Source organism: Barbus barbus (assembly GCF_936440315.1).
Source record: "Barbus barbus genome assembly, chromosome: 26".
Lineage (NCBI taxonomy): Eukaryota > Metazoa > Chordata > Actinopteri > Cypriniformes > Cyprinidae > Barbus > Barbus barbus.
Window position 1 is genome coordinate 13,281,444 of NC_136754.1, and position 20,767 is coordinate 13,302,210.

Consider the following 20,767-nt stretch of genomic DNA (forward strand, 5'->3'; position numbering starts at 1 on the left):
TTAAAAGTTACATGCAGTGGCCGTGCTGGAGCATTTTTTGAGCATCAACCGCTGAGTGAACTGCAATATGAAAGCGGCTTCACGAGACTAATGATGAGCATATAGACAACAGAGAGAGAATTAAATTCAATGCTTTTATTTCCAACATGCGCTAATTCATGGCTGTGTTATTTCAGGCAAAGTTATATCTTTTTAGGGACAGGGCTTGACAGAGTATCTTATTTATCACATTTCTTAGAGCCAAGTTGCATAAACTATATATCAGGCATTTATGTAATACATCTAATTTGTGCATTAATGACTGTAATATTAAATAGTTTACTAACTACAGCAAATCAAGTACCTGCACGCCGTTGTTGTCTCGTCTCCCCTCAGATGTGCTGCAATTGTGATCCTGTGCGCAATTCTCAAAACACCCACAAGATGGCGGTGTTTATCGGTGAATCCGATATTACAAAACCTATATCCGATTATGGAAAAATGCTTAAATATCGGGAAATCGATATATCGGTCGATCTCTAGTACTGACATTTAGCATTCATGGATTATAATAGCATTATGTGAATACGGCTTCAAAGATGCCAGAAAGAATAATTTTTTTGTAGGTGTGCTGGATATACAGTCTACCGTCTTCTATCCGATCACTGACATTGAGAAGATCTTAAAAACTCTCTGAATTTTCCCAAGAGACAATTTCCATCAGGCCACACTGGATTTAGCATTTAAGCAAAGGCTATCAGATCAAATGTTGCCTGAAAAAGCAGATTCGTGAACAGCACTTGCCCTGTGATAAGACATGATGTGATAATTACGCTATTTATAACTCTACTGAATAAAAACTGTGCCGTTCACAGAGTACACACAAAGATCTAATTATTTGGCTTTTCTGCTGTAGACACACATCGCATTTATACCCAGCCTCTTGGAGTTAGGGAGAGACAGACTTAGTATCAAGAGATCTCTTCACAGCACTGCCTGAAGCAGAACAGAGAAATTACCACTGAACAAAGAGGAATAAATCACATTAGTTCCCTCGCATTTATTTAGGCCTACTACAACTGCAGTTTGTAATTCTGATTTAATGAAACATACTGGATATATTGTTTTAGTGGTCTCATTTACATAACATCTGGCTTCCATGAACTCTGTCTGTCCAAAAAATAAAAAATAAATAAAAAATAAAAAGTGTCCACATATGCAAATAAAACACCCAACACAACCTTTATCCTGACCCTGACCCTGAACTATTGAATCAGCTAAGGAGCTACAGATGCCATATTTAATTTGACATAAATAAATATATATATTGAGAGCTGGGTAGATTACTTACAAATTGTAGTCTGTTATTGATTACAGATTACATGATGAAAATTTTATTTAGGTTACGTAATCTAGGTTACTCATTTTAGGTAATGTATTCTGACTATTTTTTTAGATTACTTTTAGATTTTTTTAATCTAACATTCACATAAAAAAAGCAAAGAGCAAGAAAATATATTCCATTTTTTGATACCAACATCATGAAATCATTATGTAAACACTACATTACACTGGATTTCCCAAACTGGGCTTAATGTAAGAACTGCAGTGGGTTTGTGAGTTGATTAAAAAAAAAAAAAAAAAAAAAAAAACAGAATTATGGAAAATCAGTAAATTCCGAATCATTTACTGCTGCTGTGTGAATAATATGTAATCATGTAATCCATAATTTTAAAACGTAATATACTCCAATTACGAGTACATCATTTCTAAAGGGGTCATATGATGCGATTTCAAGTTTTCCTTTCTCTTTGGAGTGTTACAAGCTGTTTGAGCATAGATAAGAACCCTAAAGTTGCAAAGACTAAAGTCTTAAAACCAAAGAGATATTCTTTATAAAAGTTAACACTCTGCCACGCCCCCCTAACATGGTTCATTTAAACACGCCCCCATGTCTACGTCACGGTGTGGAAAGATTTGCAAAACACAGCCCAAATGTATACACCGTGAAAGAAGCTGGAACTATCATTCTCGCTGTAGTATTGTTGCTGCCACCGGCGCCATGTCGTGGAGACGCTGTTTCTTGTTGTGAAAGCGAAAGTACTTTGTTTAGGCTTCCAAAAGAGGACAGAAATTAGTAGTTAAGTTGTATTTACAAAACTGTTCCAGAACAGTTCAACCCAAATATTAGAGTGTGTGCAGTGCATTTTACGGAGGACTATTTCCTGAAACTGGAAGAGTAGCCTACAATGCTGGCTTGCACAAAGGCTGTTTCTATAAAGTGGGGCAATTCCAACTTTGCAAGGACAGTCGACTCACAGCCTATTAGTACGTTTTATTATTTATAATTATTTTCTTATTTAAAAAACTTACCACTGACGATTCCAACGCAAGTTTTGAGCTGTGTAGAGTAGTGCTTGTTGTTTGTCGTTTCAACCGATCACAAATGCAGACATGTTTACGCGGCGCGATGCAACAATAATGTACAGTATGTGGAAAATAATGTGTTATTTGAAACTTAAACCGCATAAACAAATTACATGACACCAAATACACAAAATAATGTTCTTTTTAGCAACATCATATGACCCCTTTAAAATTTGATTACTAGGGATGTAACGACATTACCAATATCGCAATATTATCGCGGTCACATCACGATATCAAACGATAGGTCTTCTGGGCAAAAAGTGTAATTTTTAAAACATATTTGTTTTTGGCCATTATGCTTTGGCACAGTATCGGTCAAACGATCTAAAACCGAAAGCACAATATGGCTTAATCTCTTCATAAAGGCTGTTTTTGCTGTGTGTTTCAACGTAAAGCACACATATTGTTCAGGAAATCAGCTCATGATCCGTTTTTTCCGTGCCTCAGAACGGCTTCGTTCGCAGTGAATGAATACAGTGAACTCATTTACTGCATGTGCTGTGAGTTTAGTGCACGTTTGGGAACGCAACAGCCACCAGTTAGGCTTTATTTTCACGGCAGATGATTACAGCGTTTCACTAGATTTGTAATGGGACACGTTTTTGTATGCCCGTTTTCACTGAAGCTGCTGGAGTTTTCTTTCAAAATAAAAGTTCTACTGCCATTTGTGTCAAAATAAAAGCTAAAAGTGTAGTATCAACTGCTGACAGCTAATGGTTTAATTGGGTAATGTTACTGCAGTTCAAATTCAAAATCTCTCTCTCAAGTGTAGAAATTATTAAAGAATTATTATAATTTCCCTACTGTAGTGTAAAGGAAAAGTAATATACCCATGAAATATTAATTTTCATTTATTTTACAGTGCAATTGATTTATGGCTTCTGCTCTCATTGTTGTTATTATTATTCTATTCTAATTAGTTTGGCTTCCTAAAACACCAGTGTGAATGTAATTTAGACTTAGACAGTATATCACAAAAAAACGTAATCAATAAATATCCTTCACATATCTTGTAAAGAGCTCTAGGGCTCACAAAACCTGGAATGGAGAAGTTTCCAGATCCATGAGGCCAGATCTGGTATCAGACATCTGATATAGTTTCTTAGGAATTCTGGTTTCCTTAGACAAAGCTACTTCACAGAGGTACAGGCATTATCTCTTATCACTCATCCACTCACCTGTGACGACACCGGGGAAGGGATTGTTCACAGCAACAGTGGAGAAGGAAGAGGAGGCAGCTCCACCGAAGGGTGTGATGACGGAGGAGGAGCCACCAAACGGGGTGAGCCCAGTTGTGCGGCTGTTGTAGTTGTTGGTGGGGCCCTTCAGGGCAGGTGACTGGCCCATCTGAGTGGGGTCTGGTCCATAGAGACCCATGTGTGGCCCAGGGGTGGGATTGGTGGGATCTGGTCGGTACTTCTGTGTGGGACCCTTGTCCTCTTTACTCTTGACACAGCCCATAGTCAAGCCTGTGGAGAGATGAGTTAATATTTACCAGCTCTCATGGCATTTTTGCAAAAGGAATGCAATCTTGACTTATCATAGCAATTGCAACCGTTTATGACTACAATCAAAATAATGTAAAACACGTCACATCAGACTGTTGAGATTCCCTGAGAGGCCCTTTGACTATTTGACACAAAGGACCCTTTTCATAGACTGTGATGTGATGACGCATTTCCACATTGTTAGAATCATCAGAAACATTTCATAGTATCAATGTTTGTTTAACCGTGATGCTTTTTTTTAAATATTCTATGATAAGAACAGCATTTAATAAAATGTTTTAATTTTTTATTTATTTGAAATAGAGCTGCAACAACTAATCAATTAAATTGATTATAATCGATAATGAAAATCAATAATGAATTTGATTAGCACGCATTTGCATGCTTTGTATAGATAACCTTTGCCGGTCACGCCACTTTACAGTACTGAATAATGCATTTCTATGGCCAAAATGCATACAGCATATAGCAGAGGGCTTTTCCTGAGCATGTAACTTTGTGATTTACAGATAAAGATGCAAATGTGAAGTTACAAATTTATTTCATTTTTGCTTGCAGGCTAATCATGAAAGCTAGTGGGTCTTTGTAACATCACATTCTTCACTAAATGAACCCTGTCACATGTATGTGCATCAAACAGATGGCACACAATAGAATAGGACTTGAATAGTTCGGACTTTAAACATTTTGATCAAATATATCTTGTTAGACATAAACATAGGTTTAAAATTCTAAATGCAACACAAGTAATAGTATTTTTATGCGAGCAGTAACAGTAAAGGGACTTAAAGGGAGTTAATGTAATTACCATTGCTATTACTAATGTAATTACTATGTTTGTATACTATTACTAATGTAATTTGTTACTATGTTTGAACAGTTAACATTTAGTCTGTTTTTGTTTTAATTTAGTGAACTTAAGTAGATTGTTTTGTTTTAGAATGTTTATATTTAACCCTTTTTTGCACAATGTATAGCCTATACATAGATACATTTACTTTATTTGTTTTCATAGCCTTCAAACTGCACACTGTTTGGAGGACAGCATGTGAAAAAGCATTTTTAATAATGGATTAAAATGAATTTTTATAATAAAAATGATTACATTTTAAAAAATATATTTCGAATTTTTAAGCAATTAATTGAAGAAATATTCAACAGATTATTATCAAAATAATCTTTAGTTGCAGCACTAGTTTGAAAACAAATGTTTTCAGCATTAAATTTAATAGGTCCTAGATGGATAAAAGTATTCATTTCCTTAAAAAAAAAAAAGTACTGCTCTCCAACTTTTGCGCCGAGTACATTTAAAATAAACAACAACAATTAAAAAATATATAAATAAATAAAAATGGCAATTATAAAATGTTTCTGCTGCAATCAATCTCTCTATATTTTATATTCTTCAAAATATCTTCTTTTGCATACAGTAGAGCAAAGTCAGACTAACCCTTTAACCCATAACCCCAAGTATAAACCCAAGCAATAGTAATAAAAAGCTTGGACATCTCTGTGGCAGAGGCTGCAAAATCTCACAGTTGTTCATTTTTTCTTCACATTTTAATTAACATTACACAATGCGGAATAAAAATGTGTCAACCAAGGAATGTGTTTTTTACTATGGAGGAAACCTCAAATCAGACCTGGGCACAAGCATCTGCTTCCTGTTACTAGCCGAATTCAAAACTGCTTTCAACAGATTTGCCGTCATTCCGCAGCAATGCACATGTCAGAGTTAATCACACGGGCGTCTTTTGAGCAGCGCTGGGACACCGATCCACATCCTTAACAACCCACACAAAAGTGTCAGGACGTGCTGACTGCTCCGTGTGGTCAATGTGATAGGAGGGCTTTACCCTCGCAGGCAGAGCATCAGAGAGATGGCAGTATAATCTCCAGACCCGTCCCTGCTTGTGTTTCTGCCAGGCCTCTTTGTCTGGGCTGCACTCGGCACAGCGCAGGCACACATGTGCAGGGGGATGAGGAATGCGATGTGTGGCCTTAAAGAAACAGGTGGCCCTGAGAGGAGCGTTACAAGACACAGCAGGGCCACCGCACAGGGAACACAGATAGCTAGGAGAAACAGACGACGACGACGATAGACAAGAAGACACAGAGTGCAACAGTCTGTTTGGAAGTAAAAATCACATTCATTTTCATTCATAAATCATGCATGTTCTGCGAGTCTCTGTGTGAATGAATGGCGCAGACATACAGTTTCGTCTACGATACACATACTGAAGCGTGCGTGACACTCGTGCTGTTTTGCAGCATAAACACATCCCTAGAACTGCTCTGAGAGTCACTTACTACTACTACTACTACTAATAAAAGTATTAAAACTTTATTCTTATTAAAACATTATTCTTCAAGAAATGTTTAGCAGAAAAAGGTAACAACATAGTATTTCTTGGAAAACAATTTGTTTTCCAAAATTAATTAATTAGAAATGCTTTTGATTATTAAAATCTAATAATACTAAATGAAACTGAAATGGAGTCCAGAAACTTAATGGACAACAGAATTTGGTAAAAATAAAACAGATTTCATAGAGCTCTTATAAGCCAACAGGCATCATTGTATATCAATGTTTTTCAAACAACCATGTTCAACAGTAAAGTTCCTGGTGAAAATCTACCAATCAGAGAATAAAACAAAGGACTCGTACAAAAAGAACGGTTTAGTATTCGTACGCACCGAAACAAATTATTATAAAGTTAGCTTTTATAATTACCATTATTAATTGTATCTATGTTGATTTTCAAGTCAAATACTTAAATTATACCAATTACAATTAACCAGAATATGTTAAACTGTTACCAACAACAACAAAGTATTTAAAATTGTATATAAATTCACAATTAAAAAACTCATTACAGGGTAGGGCTGCAATATTATGAGAAAAATGTTCGATTATTGAAGCTGCAAAATGAATCTCTTTCATCTTTTCTGCACTCTGTTGTTTATGATGAAGAGAATTTATGAGTGCATGCACAAAACTCCAGTGTTTTCAGTGCTGAAAATCGAAATGCCTCTTATTTGCCATTGCATTCAAAATCTCAACAGAAATTTGTGTAATTGGTTATAAAGCTCAATGCTGCAAAAAACATCAGAAAACAATCTGATGCAGTGTGCACAGCCCTAAATGTAATTCTGCAAATTGACACTTTTCATTAATTTTCACATTTCATTTTAATCGTAATAGATTTAACTTGTGCTGGAGCTATTTTTGCCCCATTATCTTGAATTATGGGGCATTTTTGTTTTGTTTGGTGCCATTTTTGCCACAAGCCCCCATTATAGCTTCAGAGCTGCCCGATTTGGTTCATGGCTTGTAACTCTTAATTCTCAAGAAAAAAAAAAAAAAAACATCACTCCGTGCAATCTTAGTTTTGTATGTGTAGATCAGATTCACTAAGTAACATCACTTTCAAATAAAGGATCCGCACTTGCTGTATCTTCTTAATATATTGTAGTTTCTTTTTATTTGGCGATAGAGCAATCAACAATCAGATGTTCCAGCAACAAACCTTCTTCAGTGAATCATACCATGATGTAACTCTTTTTTTAAATCCCTATGGGCAAAATACTTGCATAAACAGGGCTACCAAAAAAAGTGGGCGGCCACTGTTGAACTTTATAGAAGGGAGTATTTCATTGATTGAAAAATGAATAATTAAGGCTAAACACAGCACTGAAGAGTGGTTGAGCTTGACTGTTTGAGTGTGAGCTTGAGTGCTTTAAGTGCACTGAACATGTCCCGACACGTGAGCTGTATCCGCCCCCTTGACCCTGTGAGGAAACATCTAGAAAGGTGTCACCTCCTCAGGACAGGATTAGCCAATGACGGGTGCTTGTAAACACGCCAGCATGGGCTTTAATCAATCCCAGCTCTGAGAAGCGGTGGACAGGAAGTAACTGGAGAAAGATCTGACCTCTGATGGAGTCATATAAAGCTTAGCACTACATCATCTGCTTCTAATACCCATAATGTAATTTCAAAGACTGGGCCTGAGGGGACTGCGGCATCCTTTCAATGAGGAGAACATTTATATACTCCTGACAAATGAGCTTCAATCAATTCAACCTTGACCTCTGCTAGAATCTTCAAGCCTAAGAATCGTTTTCATCTGACCTACACTGAGAGCAAGCGACATGATGCCAGTAAAACTACACTGCCTCCCATTATAAATTTCAATAGTGACGTCACATGCCTGCAGTGGACAACGATTTGTAGAGCGTGACGGGAGCGATTTAGTTTTGTAGCATCACTCTGTGCCATTTGCTCTAAATGTGGACACAGTGTAAAATGACAATGTTGTTGGATTCAGACTAATAATGGAGAAGCATGTGGCCTGTGAGCACAATCTAAGCTTTGTAAGAGAGCTGCTTAGTGCTCAGTGTGTGACAAGCACGCAGAACTGATGGAGTGGCTGAGAGTGGGGTTGTCATGAGATCAAAACTTCAGCAGCCAATACCAGCTAAATTTCAATTCCCAATTTTGATACCCCTCCTATATTTAAAAAAGGCCACCAAATGTTCAAACAATATATATTCTGCATTTACACTGCAAAGCCTAATACACAGATCTGATATATTGACATGTATCCAATTTCTGTCCCACCAGAGTACAATTACATATGATTTTTCTAGTCAATTGCTCCCCTCATGTGCTTCTAGAGATTCTCATATTGTAAAGAGCATAGATCAACAACACCACAAGTACTTGTTTGGGATAGGGTGGGTCCGCTGTTAAGAAAGCTCTTTATTTGAAAAGCAACATGAGTGACAGAGATTGACAGGTGAGCGTATGTCAGCAAATGGGTGAAATAGAGACAGAGGATTGGAAGAGAAAAGACTGAGACAGAAAGTACTACGCAGATGTGAGGATTAATGACAAACAATGGGAGGTCTGTGCCTATAGAGGGTTGAAAGATCATTAACAGTGTGTACACATCAGTGACATGGACGGATGGGCCCTATTCTCTATGCTCGGATGAACTCTGCACTGTACATCCATGTACATTTTCACACACACACACACACACACACACACACATACACACACACACACACACACAGCGGTGCAATCTGGGCCATACATTCAAATTTATTAACGCAACAAATTAAGCCACTAAAACTTGCTCAGTCAGTAATCAGGATTGGGACAACAAGAATTTAAGAGAAGGAACATCTTAGGCTGTGTTCAGACCTGGTATTAAGATGTAATTTTGGGTGCTTTCTCACCTGCCTCGTTTAGTTCGGTTGAATCGCACCCGAGTTTGTTTTCCCTCTTGGTGCGGTTCGTTTGGGCAGGTGAGAAAGCAGCAATCGCACTCGGGTGCGCAACAAAAGCGGACCAAACAAGCGTACCGAGACCTCCTTGAAGAGGTGGTCTCGGTACGCTTTCAATCGAACCCTGGAGTGGTTCGTTTGTGGTGAGAACGCGATCCGACCTTAAACAGACCCAACCGCAAAAAGAACTGCGCATTTTTTAACTAAACCATCTGCCGTAGTCAGCTGCGCTGTGCATTATAGGATGAGGAAGTGTTTGTTGACAGTTTGCAGTTTAGCATGGCAGGTCGCGGACAAACTTGGGGTTGTGAGGAGGTGCGGAGCCTCAAAATAGCAGTGTGCTGTCTGCTGCATTTTACTCCTGTCTTTGTTTACTTCCGGGAGCACCGTTGGAATTTTCCCGCACGCTCTTTCTGACCAATCGAAAAGCAGTTTAGGGAATGCGTTCAAAGACACATCTAGCCAACAAGTGAAGCGGATGTTGTCACGTGACTGCATTTTGGTTCGTTTCAGCTGGTTCGGACCAGAGCAAACAGTGTGGTGTGAAAAAGGAACCAAAACGGCTAAAAATAGCTACAATGTATCATTTTTTTGCCTTTGGTCTGGACCAAATGAACCGAACTACAGATGTGAAAGCACCCTAAGTCAATCTGATCACAAGTGGACTTTTGAGTGAACACAGGTGAACTCCTTTTGTGTTCTTAGGTTAATTGCGCAAGCTTATTTCTCAGTATCAGATTGAAAGATCAGAAAACAGATGGTTAAAAGTGGACAAAAGAGACACAAAACACAACACACAAAACACAAAGTGTAAATAGGAATGTGTCTCCCTCTTCTACTTGTGATGCGATTCCATTTAATATACCAGCCGTAAACCGGACCTTTTCTTCTTATTGACCTTTAGTCATTTCCTCTGTTCTCTGTCCACAACACTACCGCAGGATGGAAGATTAGGCTCATCATGAGCTTTAAGGGTTATTTAGTGCTCTGTTTAGGCTAAACGCAGTGCAAAAGACCAGGATCCGGGCCACAGTGGGGTTCCTCGTTTCAAATCCCCTGATCCAAGTCTTGAAGGTATCTAATCCTTCTAGTTGCACGGTCTAATCTTCCAGAGGACAGCAAGACCCCCGATGGTGCTGACACAGACCCGGACCACACCAACCATGCAAGGTCACTGATGCATGTGGACATAGCAAAATAATTCATAAAAGAATGATAATATATATATAATATATATCTCACCAGGCTATAGATTGCTTGAATGAGGAAACAAGATTCTCTCTGCTACCAGTGATTCTGAAAAAAAAGAAAACTATTTAAGATTTTAAAAATGGGGGGAATCAAAACTAGTGTTTTGCTTATTCACATTACATACTAACAAGTAAGGTGCTCTATTTACCTCTGATAGGTTAAATTTCTTGAACCATAATGACATCACTTCTTATAGGCCTAATGCTTTGCTGTCTGCGCTTTCAGGGTTTTTCCTTTATAGTTATCCATTACAAAGACCTTTAAAGTCAGTCAATGTGGTCAGGCAAAGGGTCATAAATCTCATTGACCGTGCCCAGCTGTTATAGGTCACACATATGTTAGGCAGTGTAAATCAACCCAAACTGATCAGCAGGTTGGCCACTTGAGCTCTAAGAACTGAACAGCTGAACAACCAAACAAGTGGACAAGATATATTAAAAGGAATATCAAATGGCCCTTGTGATTACAGCAATATAAATAGCTGCTGAAATGTGTGACTAGGCAGTCTGATCAATAAACTACACTAGAACATAATGAACTCTACCAGGTTAACAGGAATTGAAATCAAACTGAATGAAATACAGTTAGGTTGGATTACAAAAGGGTTGAGGGAATACAGAGGATTTTTTCATATAAATAATCATTAATACTTTTATTTAGCAAGGATGCATTAAATTAATCAAAACTGCCAGTAAAAACATTGATGATGTTACAAAAGATTTATATTTGAAATAAATGCTTTTCTTTTCAATGTTCAACAATCCTAATAAAAATGTATCAGTTTCCACAAAAAAAAAAATATTAGGACACTGAAAACTGGAGTAATGCAGAAAATTCAGCTTTGCCATCACAGGAAAAAAAAAAAAAGTTTTAAAATAAATCAAAAGTGAAAACAGTTATTTTAATTTGTAATCATATTTTACAAATATTACACACGATCTTGGTATGCACCTAAAGACATTGTTTTTGTGTGTAGGACTCATTTCTTACGCATCTCATCCAATGCCACCGTTACAATTCCAAAACGCTGTAATTTGTCTTTTTTTATCTTATCGTTTACTACATTTATTTGCTTTGTCAGTGCAATTGTGGGTTTTGGTTCTTTTGCTGTTGTAGGCTGTAAGGACCTTTGAAATAACTGAAACGACATGTAATATAGTCGAGATCTGCCTGGAACTACTTTAACACTGTGTTTCCATGAAAATAATTGCACATCTTAGAACATTTGTCAGCCAATCAGACTCAAGAAATCAACAAACCTGTAAAATATAAATCAATTTAAACGATCCCAAACTTTTAAATGGTTGCATACAAAAGCAGCTTGGGACTATGGGACTAAAATCATTCATGCCTTTCCCTCTTTATCAGTGACGTCATGTAAAGACACATCCTTTCCGTCATCTGTAAATCATATTACACACCAATCATTTGACCCACATTCTAATCAAAGTCAGAGATATGAAGTCTGTAATTATGAGATGTCTCATTATCCCCGCTGATGAGAGCCACGAAAAGCGCTCTGTTAGAAACGTCAATCCCGCTGCTCCAGTGAGTGCATGACTGGAGAGTGAGCTGACACGGTCCTCGCTCATGGCGGCTGTACAGTGACATGGTTAGTGATGGTCAGACACATTTGCACACAGACCTGATTAAACAGTCAGAGCATCAGAATGCCACATGACATGAAACACAGGGCCTCATGCCAGCGCTAGTCAGATCAAATGGATTAAGGGCAGAAAATCAACAGCTCTGCAGAGATCCATGCGTGTTGTTTGAATGTATGCTTACTTCAGTGTCTGCAGTGGTACGTGTCTCAGGTCTTGATCACTGCGCTAACAATGACTGGGATTTCATATTGCATCACCTGAAGCGTGAGTACTACTGAAGGTGATACCTTTTCCCATCTAAAATATATAAATTAATTCACCCAACAATGGAAACTCTGTCACTGGGTGCATCTCATTTCTTATTTGTGCATCCTTGTTTCCTTTCCTTGTGTCTTAGCTCCACCACCCTTTGGATGCAAGGAAAGAAAGTTAAGATGGAGGAATCTAAACTTTTTCGGTATCCACCTGTTTCCGGGGGGCGCTACTGTAAAATAGAACGTGGGAGAAACTTCCGGTTAGGTGGCGGAAGTATTAAATCAACGGTATTTTGTGTTAGATAGCAAAGAGGTTAGGTATTTTTCGAGTACATTTTTCTGCTATTTAAAGTCGCAAACATTAATGAGAGATGTCGTTACGGAGCTCAGGGACAACCTGTGCTGTTCGTGGTTGTACATATAACCGCACTAAACTAATTCATTGGCTTAAACGTGAGTGTTTTGAACATAAGCCTAAAACTAAATCTGAGTGTTTCTGTGAACGATTATACAGTTTCCATCCCCTCCCAAAAGACGACGAATCAAATAGAATATGGAGGAAGAACTTAAACTTAAAAACACCCCCAAAACACCTGTTTGTGTGCTCGTTTCACTTCGTGGACAAGAAGCCAACAGTGGATAACCCGTACCCAACGCTCTTTCTGGGTTACGAGAAGCAACCGGAGAAGAGACGCCGACAATATTAAAATAAATATTTTAAGTCAAGGCTACTGTGAAGCAACATATACAGAACATGAATGACACACAGTAAACATTTCAGTTTAGTACATTTATTAATTAATTAAAAATATACAATAATACACAATACAATAATACATTTTGTGCCCTTAATTGTCCTCACTTTACTGACCTTCCACAAAAGTGCTGCTGAATGACTACAAGAGCGTCCTGGCCCTGCAATACATGAACAACCCGCTGTCTGTACTTCACCTGTCACTGAAACTAGCACCCAAGCCTTATGATGTGTTACGTGCAGGCTCTGGCTCGGCTCAATGTCAGCTTTTAGATACGCAAGGTCGTTTCCGACGTCCTTAAACAACACTCGACCGACTTTATCACTGTGTAGATATTGATATGCCTCTGAGCTTTTCAAATTGCTCATCGCCTTACCATCACAGGCTGCTGAATCTACAAAATAGCTAAAAATGTTACCATACGTGATACGAGGCCACTTCTTCACGTCATCCTCCCAACCATCTACCGCGGATGGTAAAGGTACTGTTATATCACCCCTTTTAATTTCGTTGAGGTTGTGTTCCCACATCATTAAGTTTGGATCACTAAATCTTGAATGACGGTCAACTAATGAATGAATGAGTGTCAACTCCCGCTTGTTTACTTCGAACCGGAAGTCGCGCCCACTTTTGACGCAATGCCTCATGGGACGTAGGAAACTTGTGGATATTGGAACATTTTTGATCACTCCAGTGTCACTTCAAAGCATCATCAGCTGCGGGATCTAGGGATCTACCCTTAAAGGTGCCATAGAATGCATTGATACAGTATTTTAAATTGTTCTCTGATATCTACACAGAAGGTATGTGGCTTAGGTAAGGGCAAAAAAATCTCCAGAAACGATTTGTCCATTTACAACCCTAGGATTTCTCCCTAGAATGAAACGGTCTGTTATTGGCTTATTTGGCAGGGTCATGAATAATAATGAGCTCTGCTCTGATTGGCTGTTTCACAGTGCTGCTCAATGTTGAGCTCTGCTCTGATTGGCTGTTTCACAGTACGGCTCATCAGCAAGAAGGAAGCACAGGGAGGAAAATATATATTTAAATACTTTCTCTCGCAGTTATATTGTCGGGTAATTATGCTGTATATAAAACGCGGGCATCAAGGAGCCATTATTAATATGCGAGGCATTGAAACTGCTTTTGAACGATCCATCGATCGCGTTATAGTTCACTTTCAAGAGACGCGATCACACAAACTATGTTTACATTATGGAGCAACAGTACTTACCACACATTTCACAAGATCAGATGCTTGTCAGTGGTGCTCAGGATCTGTAAGTCATTCGCCATCATCCTCATCTCTCCTTACTGAGAGTGAAATCTTATGTACTGTAACAGGCTACCGCTAGCAAGGAGCTAACCATGTCCCTTTAGTGGCTCACGTTATTTGCTTTCTGTGCCTTTCTGAATACAGACACCAACCCATCCCTGCACTTCACACCCCCTGCACGGCCTGGAACATAACATTTATTGTGTTATTTTCGCTGTTGTCCGCGCTTGTTTATTTACAATACCTGCAGAGCTTCTGATGGTTCGGCCGGCTTAGAACAAGGGCGGGTTTATGCAAATGTTGGGGGCGTAGTGATCCCGACTGTTGCGTCACAGTCGGTGTTATGTTCTGATTCGCCTGTTTTTCAGTGGTCTTTTTTAATCACGAGATTTACATATGAAGGAGAAAACTATGGTGTTTGAGGCTCACTGTATGTCATTTCCATGTACAGAACTGTTATTATTTAAATATGCCAGGGTAAAGACAGTTTTTCATTCTATGGCACCTTTAAAGGGATATTTCACCCAAAAATGAAAATTCTGTCATTACTCACCCTTATGTCCCAAACCCATAAGACCTTTGTTCATCTTTAGAACACAAATTAAGGTTGATGAAATCCGAGAGCTTTCTGACCTTCATAGACAGCAAAGCAACTACCACATTCAAGGCCCAAATAGTCCATGAGAGATCAGTGGTTCAACCATAAGCTGTAAGAATACTTTATTTTCGCATGCATCGTGGTGCTCTAATGAACAACTGACACAGAAGAGAAGAAATTGTTGAATAAAGTCATTATTTTTGTTTTCTTTGCACACAAAAAGTATTTCTAAAATTCATAAAATTAAGACTGAATCACTGATGTCACATGGATTATTTTAACAATGTTCTTTCTGGGCCTTGAACGTGTTAGTTCCATTGCTGTCTATGCAGGGTCAGAAAGGTCTTGGATTTAATCAAAAATATCTTAATTTGTGCTCTAAAGATGAACGAATGTCTTACGACATGAGGGTGAGTAATTAATGAGAGAATTTACATTTCTGGGTGAAGTACCCCTAAATTGTTGAAGTTTGGTTATTTAAGAAATGAATAATATAAATTAATAGATCAAGATGCCTTGTTAAACATGTTAAATGCATGGTCTATGTAAATCGCAATGGCAGAACAAATTAAAACTGTGATAGATATGAAAGGGGAGAATTGCGATAAGGAGAGTTTATGCATAAGTCAGTTTTTTTCCGCATAGAATTCAACTGTGTATCTAGCTCTTCCACAAGCTCTCACTCCTTATTCAATTGCAATTAGACAATTGAGATGTCCTTCAAGATACTTCAAGAACTATGATATCGAATATGGGTCACAGGCTCAAGGATCGAGAAGCGAGGAAATGAGGATGCAAGAATTTGAGTATTGAGAAGTACCCATATCATGTTGTTCCAAACCTGTATAACTTTTTCTTCTATGGAACACAAAAGTAGATAGTTTGAAGAATGTTTCACCCATTTTTGTTCATACAATGAAAGTCATTTTCACTTTCATTGTATTGACAAAAAAAAACTATGTTAAGAAGAACAAAGACAGTCATGCAGGTTTGGAACAACATGAGGGCGAGAAAATTATGCCCTGTTTAGTGAACCATCCCTAACTATAAATATTTGTGTGAACTCAGTAACAAATGGATACATCACCATCATTATAATCAAACCAACAAGGAAATGGGGAAGTGACTTCTGATTTTTGGCAGAAAGCAGGCAGGTGGGTTGATCCGCCCACCTGAGTGAAATCTGCTTGTTCAAAGCAGGCCGTCCCAGCACTGAAGTTACATAACCAATGATACAAGTCTGATCTTGTACAGATCTGTTGTATTCCATGTCCACCCACCACATGCACAAACAACACAATGGAACCAAGAAATGGTCATGAATTTAAAAGTGAAACCTGCACTTTTTTGCATTAATGCAAAAAAAAAAAAAAAAAAAAAATCTGCTACTTCTTGATCCCAAACTATCTCTGAATCTCAACTCAGATCATCATCCTAAGGTAACTAAGGTTCTGGTTTTCAGTGAAAATGCTGTGTTAGTAAATACAGTGCTTGGCCGAACTGACTGCTGAACATTAAGTGTAACACTGTAGTTGCTCTGGCAGACTCACAGCACTGCGGAATGGCCTAATCACCATGGCATTCTGCTGCTGCTGCCAATCAGAGCCAAGCAAGGAGGGGGACAAACTTCCTTCCGAGTCCATTCATACCACAAAAGCCACCTGCTGTGCCTGTCAAAGGCTGGAGCAAAGGGTGAGGGAGGACAGAAAAAGATGGACATGAGGGATGTATAGACCCATAACCACCATAGTCAACCCCCTTCTACCCCTGCCAGAATCATGAATATACATAGGTACATCTTTGGTACAGACAAGAGATTTAACCAATGCATTTGTAGTCTATGTAATACTACTTTTAGCCCTGTCAAATAACATTCTGCTCTGCATATTAGTTAATAATAGCACAGAAATGGCTTCAGAATGACAGTGATCAGTGATATCATTCAATGTACACAGTCTTGAGGCTAAAATCCCTTATCTTATAACATTTACATGGTCTTCCCAGTGATTGATATGCGAGTGTGTGTGTGCGCATAAAGGGTCATAAAGGGACATGGAGTGCAGACAGTTCCTGAGCTGAGAGTAGGAAACTTCTAAATGAAGCCAACAAGCTCATCTTTGTGGTATATTGGTTAAACTGGGTTTCAGGTCATGTAATTTCTGTCAGGGTTGTTGTCAATAATTCTTTTTGATCTTGAGTATAAAATCAGCATATCAGAATGATTTCTGAAGGATCATGTGGCACTTAAGACTGGATTAATGGCTGCTGAAAATTCAGCTTTTGCATCACAAGAATCAGCCTTCATTTTGAAATATTGCAATACAAACAATATATTACAAAATAAAATACCTACTTAAAATTGTAATAATACTTAACTATATTACTGGTTTACTTTATTAAATGATCTTGGTGAACATAAGACACTTTCAAAAAATATTACTAAAATACAAAAGTGATGTTTTTTTACACATTACATAGAGAGAGAGAAGTATTGAAGCCTGTTTTGCTATATTTGTCTTTTAAATGATTGAATTACTATTATATAGAAGTGTGATTTTCAAGTTTTGCTGTGGTATCAAAATTGGTTTTCCAATCTTGGAATGATTAGGGTCATTGTGACGAGTCTGATCTCTTCATATTTGGGGGTCCTTGCCATTTACAAGTTTGAAGGCCCACAACCCACAAAAGGGCCATGACCTGAATGAGTGGTAGTAAGGTAGTATACAGAAAACAGGATCAAAAGGAAACAGATCAGAAAGCTGAAGATGGCATGCTTCCCTTCCTCAGAGTCAAGTCAGCATCAGGCAGAGGTTGTGCTCAAAGGATTACTGAAGGAGGATTAATCAGGCGCTTGCGCACGCACGAACTCTGCTTTGTTATGACATCCTTTCATTAATTATTCAATGTAAACAACTGAAAATTGTGTGAAATGCCCGGATGCTGTGATACCTACAAACGAGTGGATGGTTAACTTGCAAGAACTACACCACACTGGAGAAGACGTCTATTGTTAAGAAACTGATCACGAGTCCCCCTCAAACGTCATTAAAAGCTGAAATTGTATAAAGACTTAATGGCGGAAAGTTACATAGTTTACTGGTAAAGAATTGCGCTATATCAAAGCGAGTCATTCACACACTCGTCCAAAGTATGGATCGCCCCTTGCTCCCTGTGGCGTGTGAGTAAAAGAGGCCTGCATTGTGGACATTTGTCTACAAAACCCTCATAAACCGTCAGAAATGCGAGTATACACGAGTTTCAGAGTACTGGCGTTCACAATAACGTCCGATTAATTGCGAACAGGATGTTTCCTCGGAAATCCACGGTTCAGGTGGGAACTTCGAGGAGCCACGTTTCATCCTCGGTCTCCGTCGAAGCGAAGACAGTAACGTTAGTCGGACGGCTTAGAAACTTCTTTCGACAAATACAACTAGTTTTGGGACAAGAACGCGTCTGCCGCAGTGATTTGTATTCAGGTTTGAAGAAAACACAGAACTAAGAGCCCACTGTTGTTTTCAAGCACACACACTCGTTTCACACAAAATCAGAGACGGGGAGAGTAGGCCATTTGACTAACGTTACACTTTCGCGAAAGGAACCGAGTCGGCTTTCTTACCTTTGCCGAATCGGATCTGTTTTTCTTGAGGTTACATACGCCTTCCGACCGCTTCGTCCTCGGTAAATATTTCAGTGTTGCACTCAAAGTGGTATTGTTGTGTTCAACTTGAAAATCACAGTCTGTCCCATTCCTTTGCCATGTAACACCTCACGAGACGTGATAAATCAATGCTGTGCCCAATAGAGGACAAAATCCGTCATATATATATGATTAATCCAGTCACGTTACTTGGTTTTGTTCTTGTGTTGCAGTAAAGGGAAAAGAGTAACAGTAACCAATCCTAGCAAACAAAAACCTTTAAACCGGAACCGGTAGAGATGGTGTGGCTATGCTACATGACAAAAGACTAATAGTGGATGGACTCCCGCAGATGTTCCCCTCCCTCCTCTCCGAATTGGTTTAACTTTCAGCAACGCATCCCACAATATGGCCGCCGCAGGGAATGGTGAACGGAAAGAAATCAGTTTCTCAGTTGGCAAGTAGAGGAGAGACCAGGAGCCGGTTATATTTTAAGCATAATAGTACTGCTGGTCGCCTTTGTATTACACCAACATAAGTAATTACACTGGACACGCTGTTTGGATCAGTCTTATGGCGCCATCTGCCTGTGGACTGCAGCTTTCTAGCATTCGTTTATGTTTAGCAATGGGGCTACATCCTGGACACATTTCACGCATACATTACACTGGTGTCAGGGATGTTATAAAGCAGGGGTAGGCTTCAGGTCTTCAGAATTACTAGGGCTACAGGCAGGTGAGGTTTTTTCAGGGTTGGAGCTAAACTCTGCTAAACTCTAAAATATATGCTATACTCCCATGATACTATTTAGAATAAAGTTAATTCTTCAAACACATGTGAACAGTAAAAAAAAAAAAAAGTTCTGATCAAATCCAAATTTGGTATTGTATCGGGGGTGGACTTAAAGATTTGTACTTGGTCCTTCTCCCCCAATGCTGACACCAAAACAGAAATATTCACGTTTCTGCTTAGCTAAAAATGTATATATTAGACACATTTACTTACACTCTGGCCATGACATATAAGATGTTTATGTACGCTGTTTTAACTAAATAAATAAATCATTTAAAGAATTAAATTAAATAATTAAGTGTTTTATTTATAAACTTTTATTATAGGTAAACTATAACCATTGTCACTATCCATGATATATATTGTTGCATTTTTGTATTGCGATATTGTGACATGATATATTTTACTTCCCTAATATGTGACCCAGGACCAAAAAAAAAAAAACAGTCATAAGAGCCAAATTTATATTTATATTGGATATATAAAATATTTATATATCATCTGAAAGCTGAATAAATAAGCTTTCCATTGTTTGTTAGGATAGGACAATATTTGGCTGAGATACAACTATTTTAAAATCTGGAATCTGAGGGTGTAAGGTTGTCCAAATGAAGTCCTTAGCAACACGTAGTACTAATCATAAATTAAGTTTTGATATATATTGTGACATGATATATTTTTACATCAATAATATGTGACTCAAGACCAAAAAAACAGTCATAAGAGCCAATTTTTTTTAATTATTTTTTTTTATTGAGATTTATATATCATCATTATATATCATCATAAGCTTTCCATTGATGTATGTTTGTTAGAATAGGACAATATTTGGCTGAGAAACAACAATTTGAAAATCTGGAATCTGAGGGTGCAAAATATTGAGAAAATTGCCTTTAAAGTTGTCCAAATTAAGTCTTTAGCAACACGTATTACTAATCTGAAATTAAGTTTTGATATATTTACGGTAGGAAATTTACAAAATATCTTCATGGAACAAGATATTTTCTTAATATTCATACATTTTATTGTTAGCTATTGCTACAAATATTCGAAAAAAAAAAAGATCTGCACACTGTGAATCTCCCTTTATAATTAAAAGAAAATAGTAAAATAGAAAATGGAAAAATAATAATTAATTAAAAGTGGCAACGTTTCGGTCAAGGACCTTCGTCAGGCAAACACATGACAAATATACATATATTGCTACAATATACCAGTGCGACTTAAGACTGGTTTTGTGGTCCAGGGTCACATATTTATTACAAATACAACAGCTCACATAAAATGTAATTTGACCAAAACTCTTAAATATAAGAGTTGCAGGCCCTGTGTTACTGCTAGTGAACTATCGCTCCACTGGTAAATACTGGCATCAAGTGGAGGTT

General features: G+C 38.0%; 1 protein-coding gene across 1 annotated transcript in view; it reads right to left on the reverse strand.

Annotated features, from left to right (window-relative positions):
• LOC306846439 (tyrosine-protein kinase yes) overlaps positions 1–19,219 on the reverse strand; it is a 38,617-nt gene extending 19,398 nt beyond the window's left edge. Inside the window, exons 1-2 of the mRNA XM_079379827.1 lie at positions 18,570–19,219; positions 3,588–3,878 (exon numbers count right to left, since the gene is read on the reverse strand). Of these exons, the coding sequence (XP_079235953.1) occupies positions 3,588–3,870 (283 nt within the window). The 5' untranslated portion in view covers positions 3,871–3,878; positions 18,570–19,219. The remainder of the gene's footprint in view (positions 1–3,587; positions 3,879–18,569) is intronic.
• Between the last annotated feature and the right edge of the window lie 1,548 nt (positions 19,220–20,767).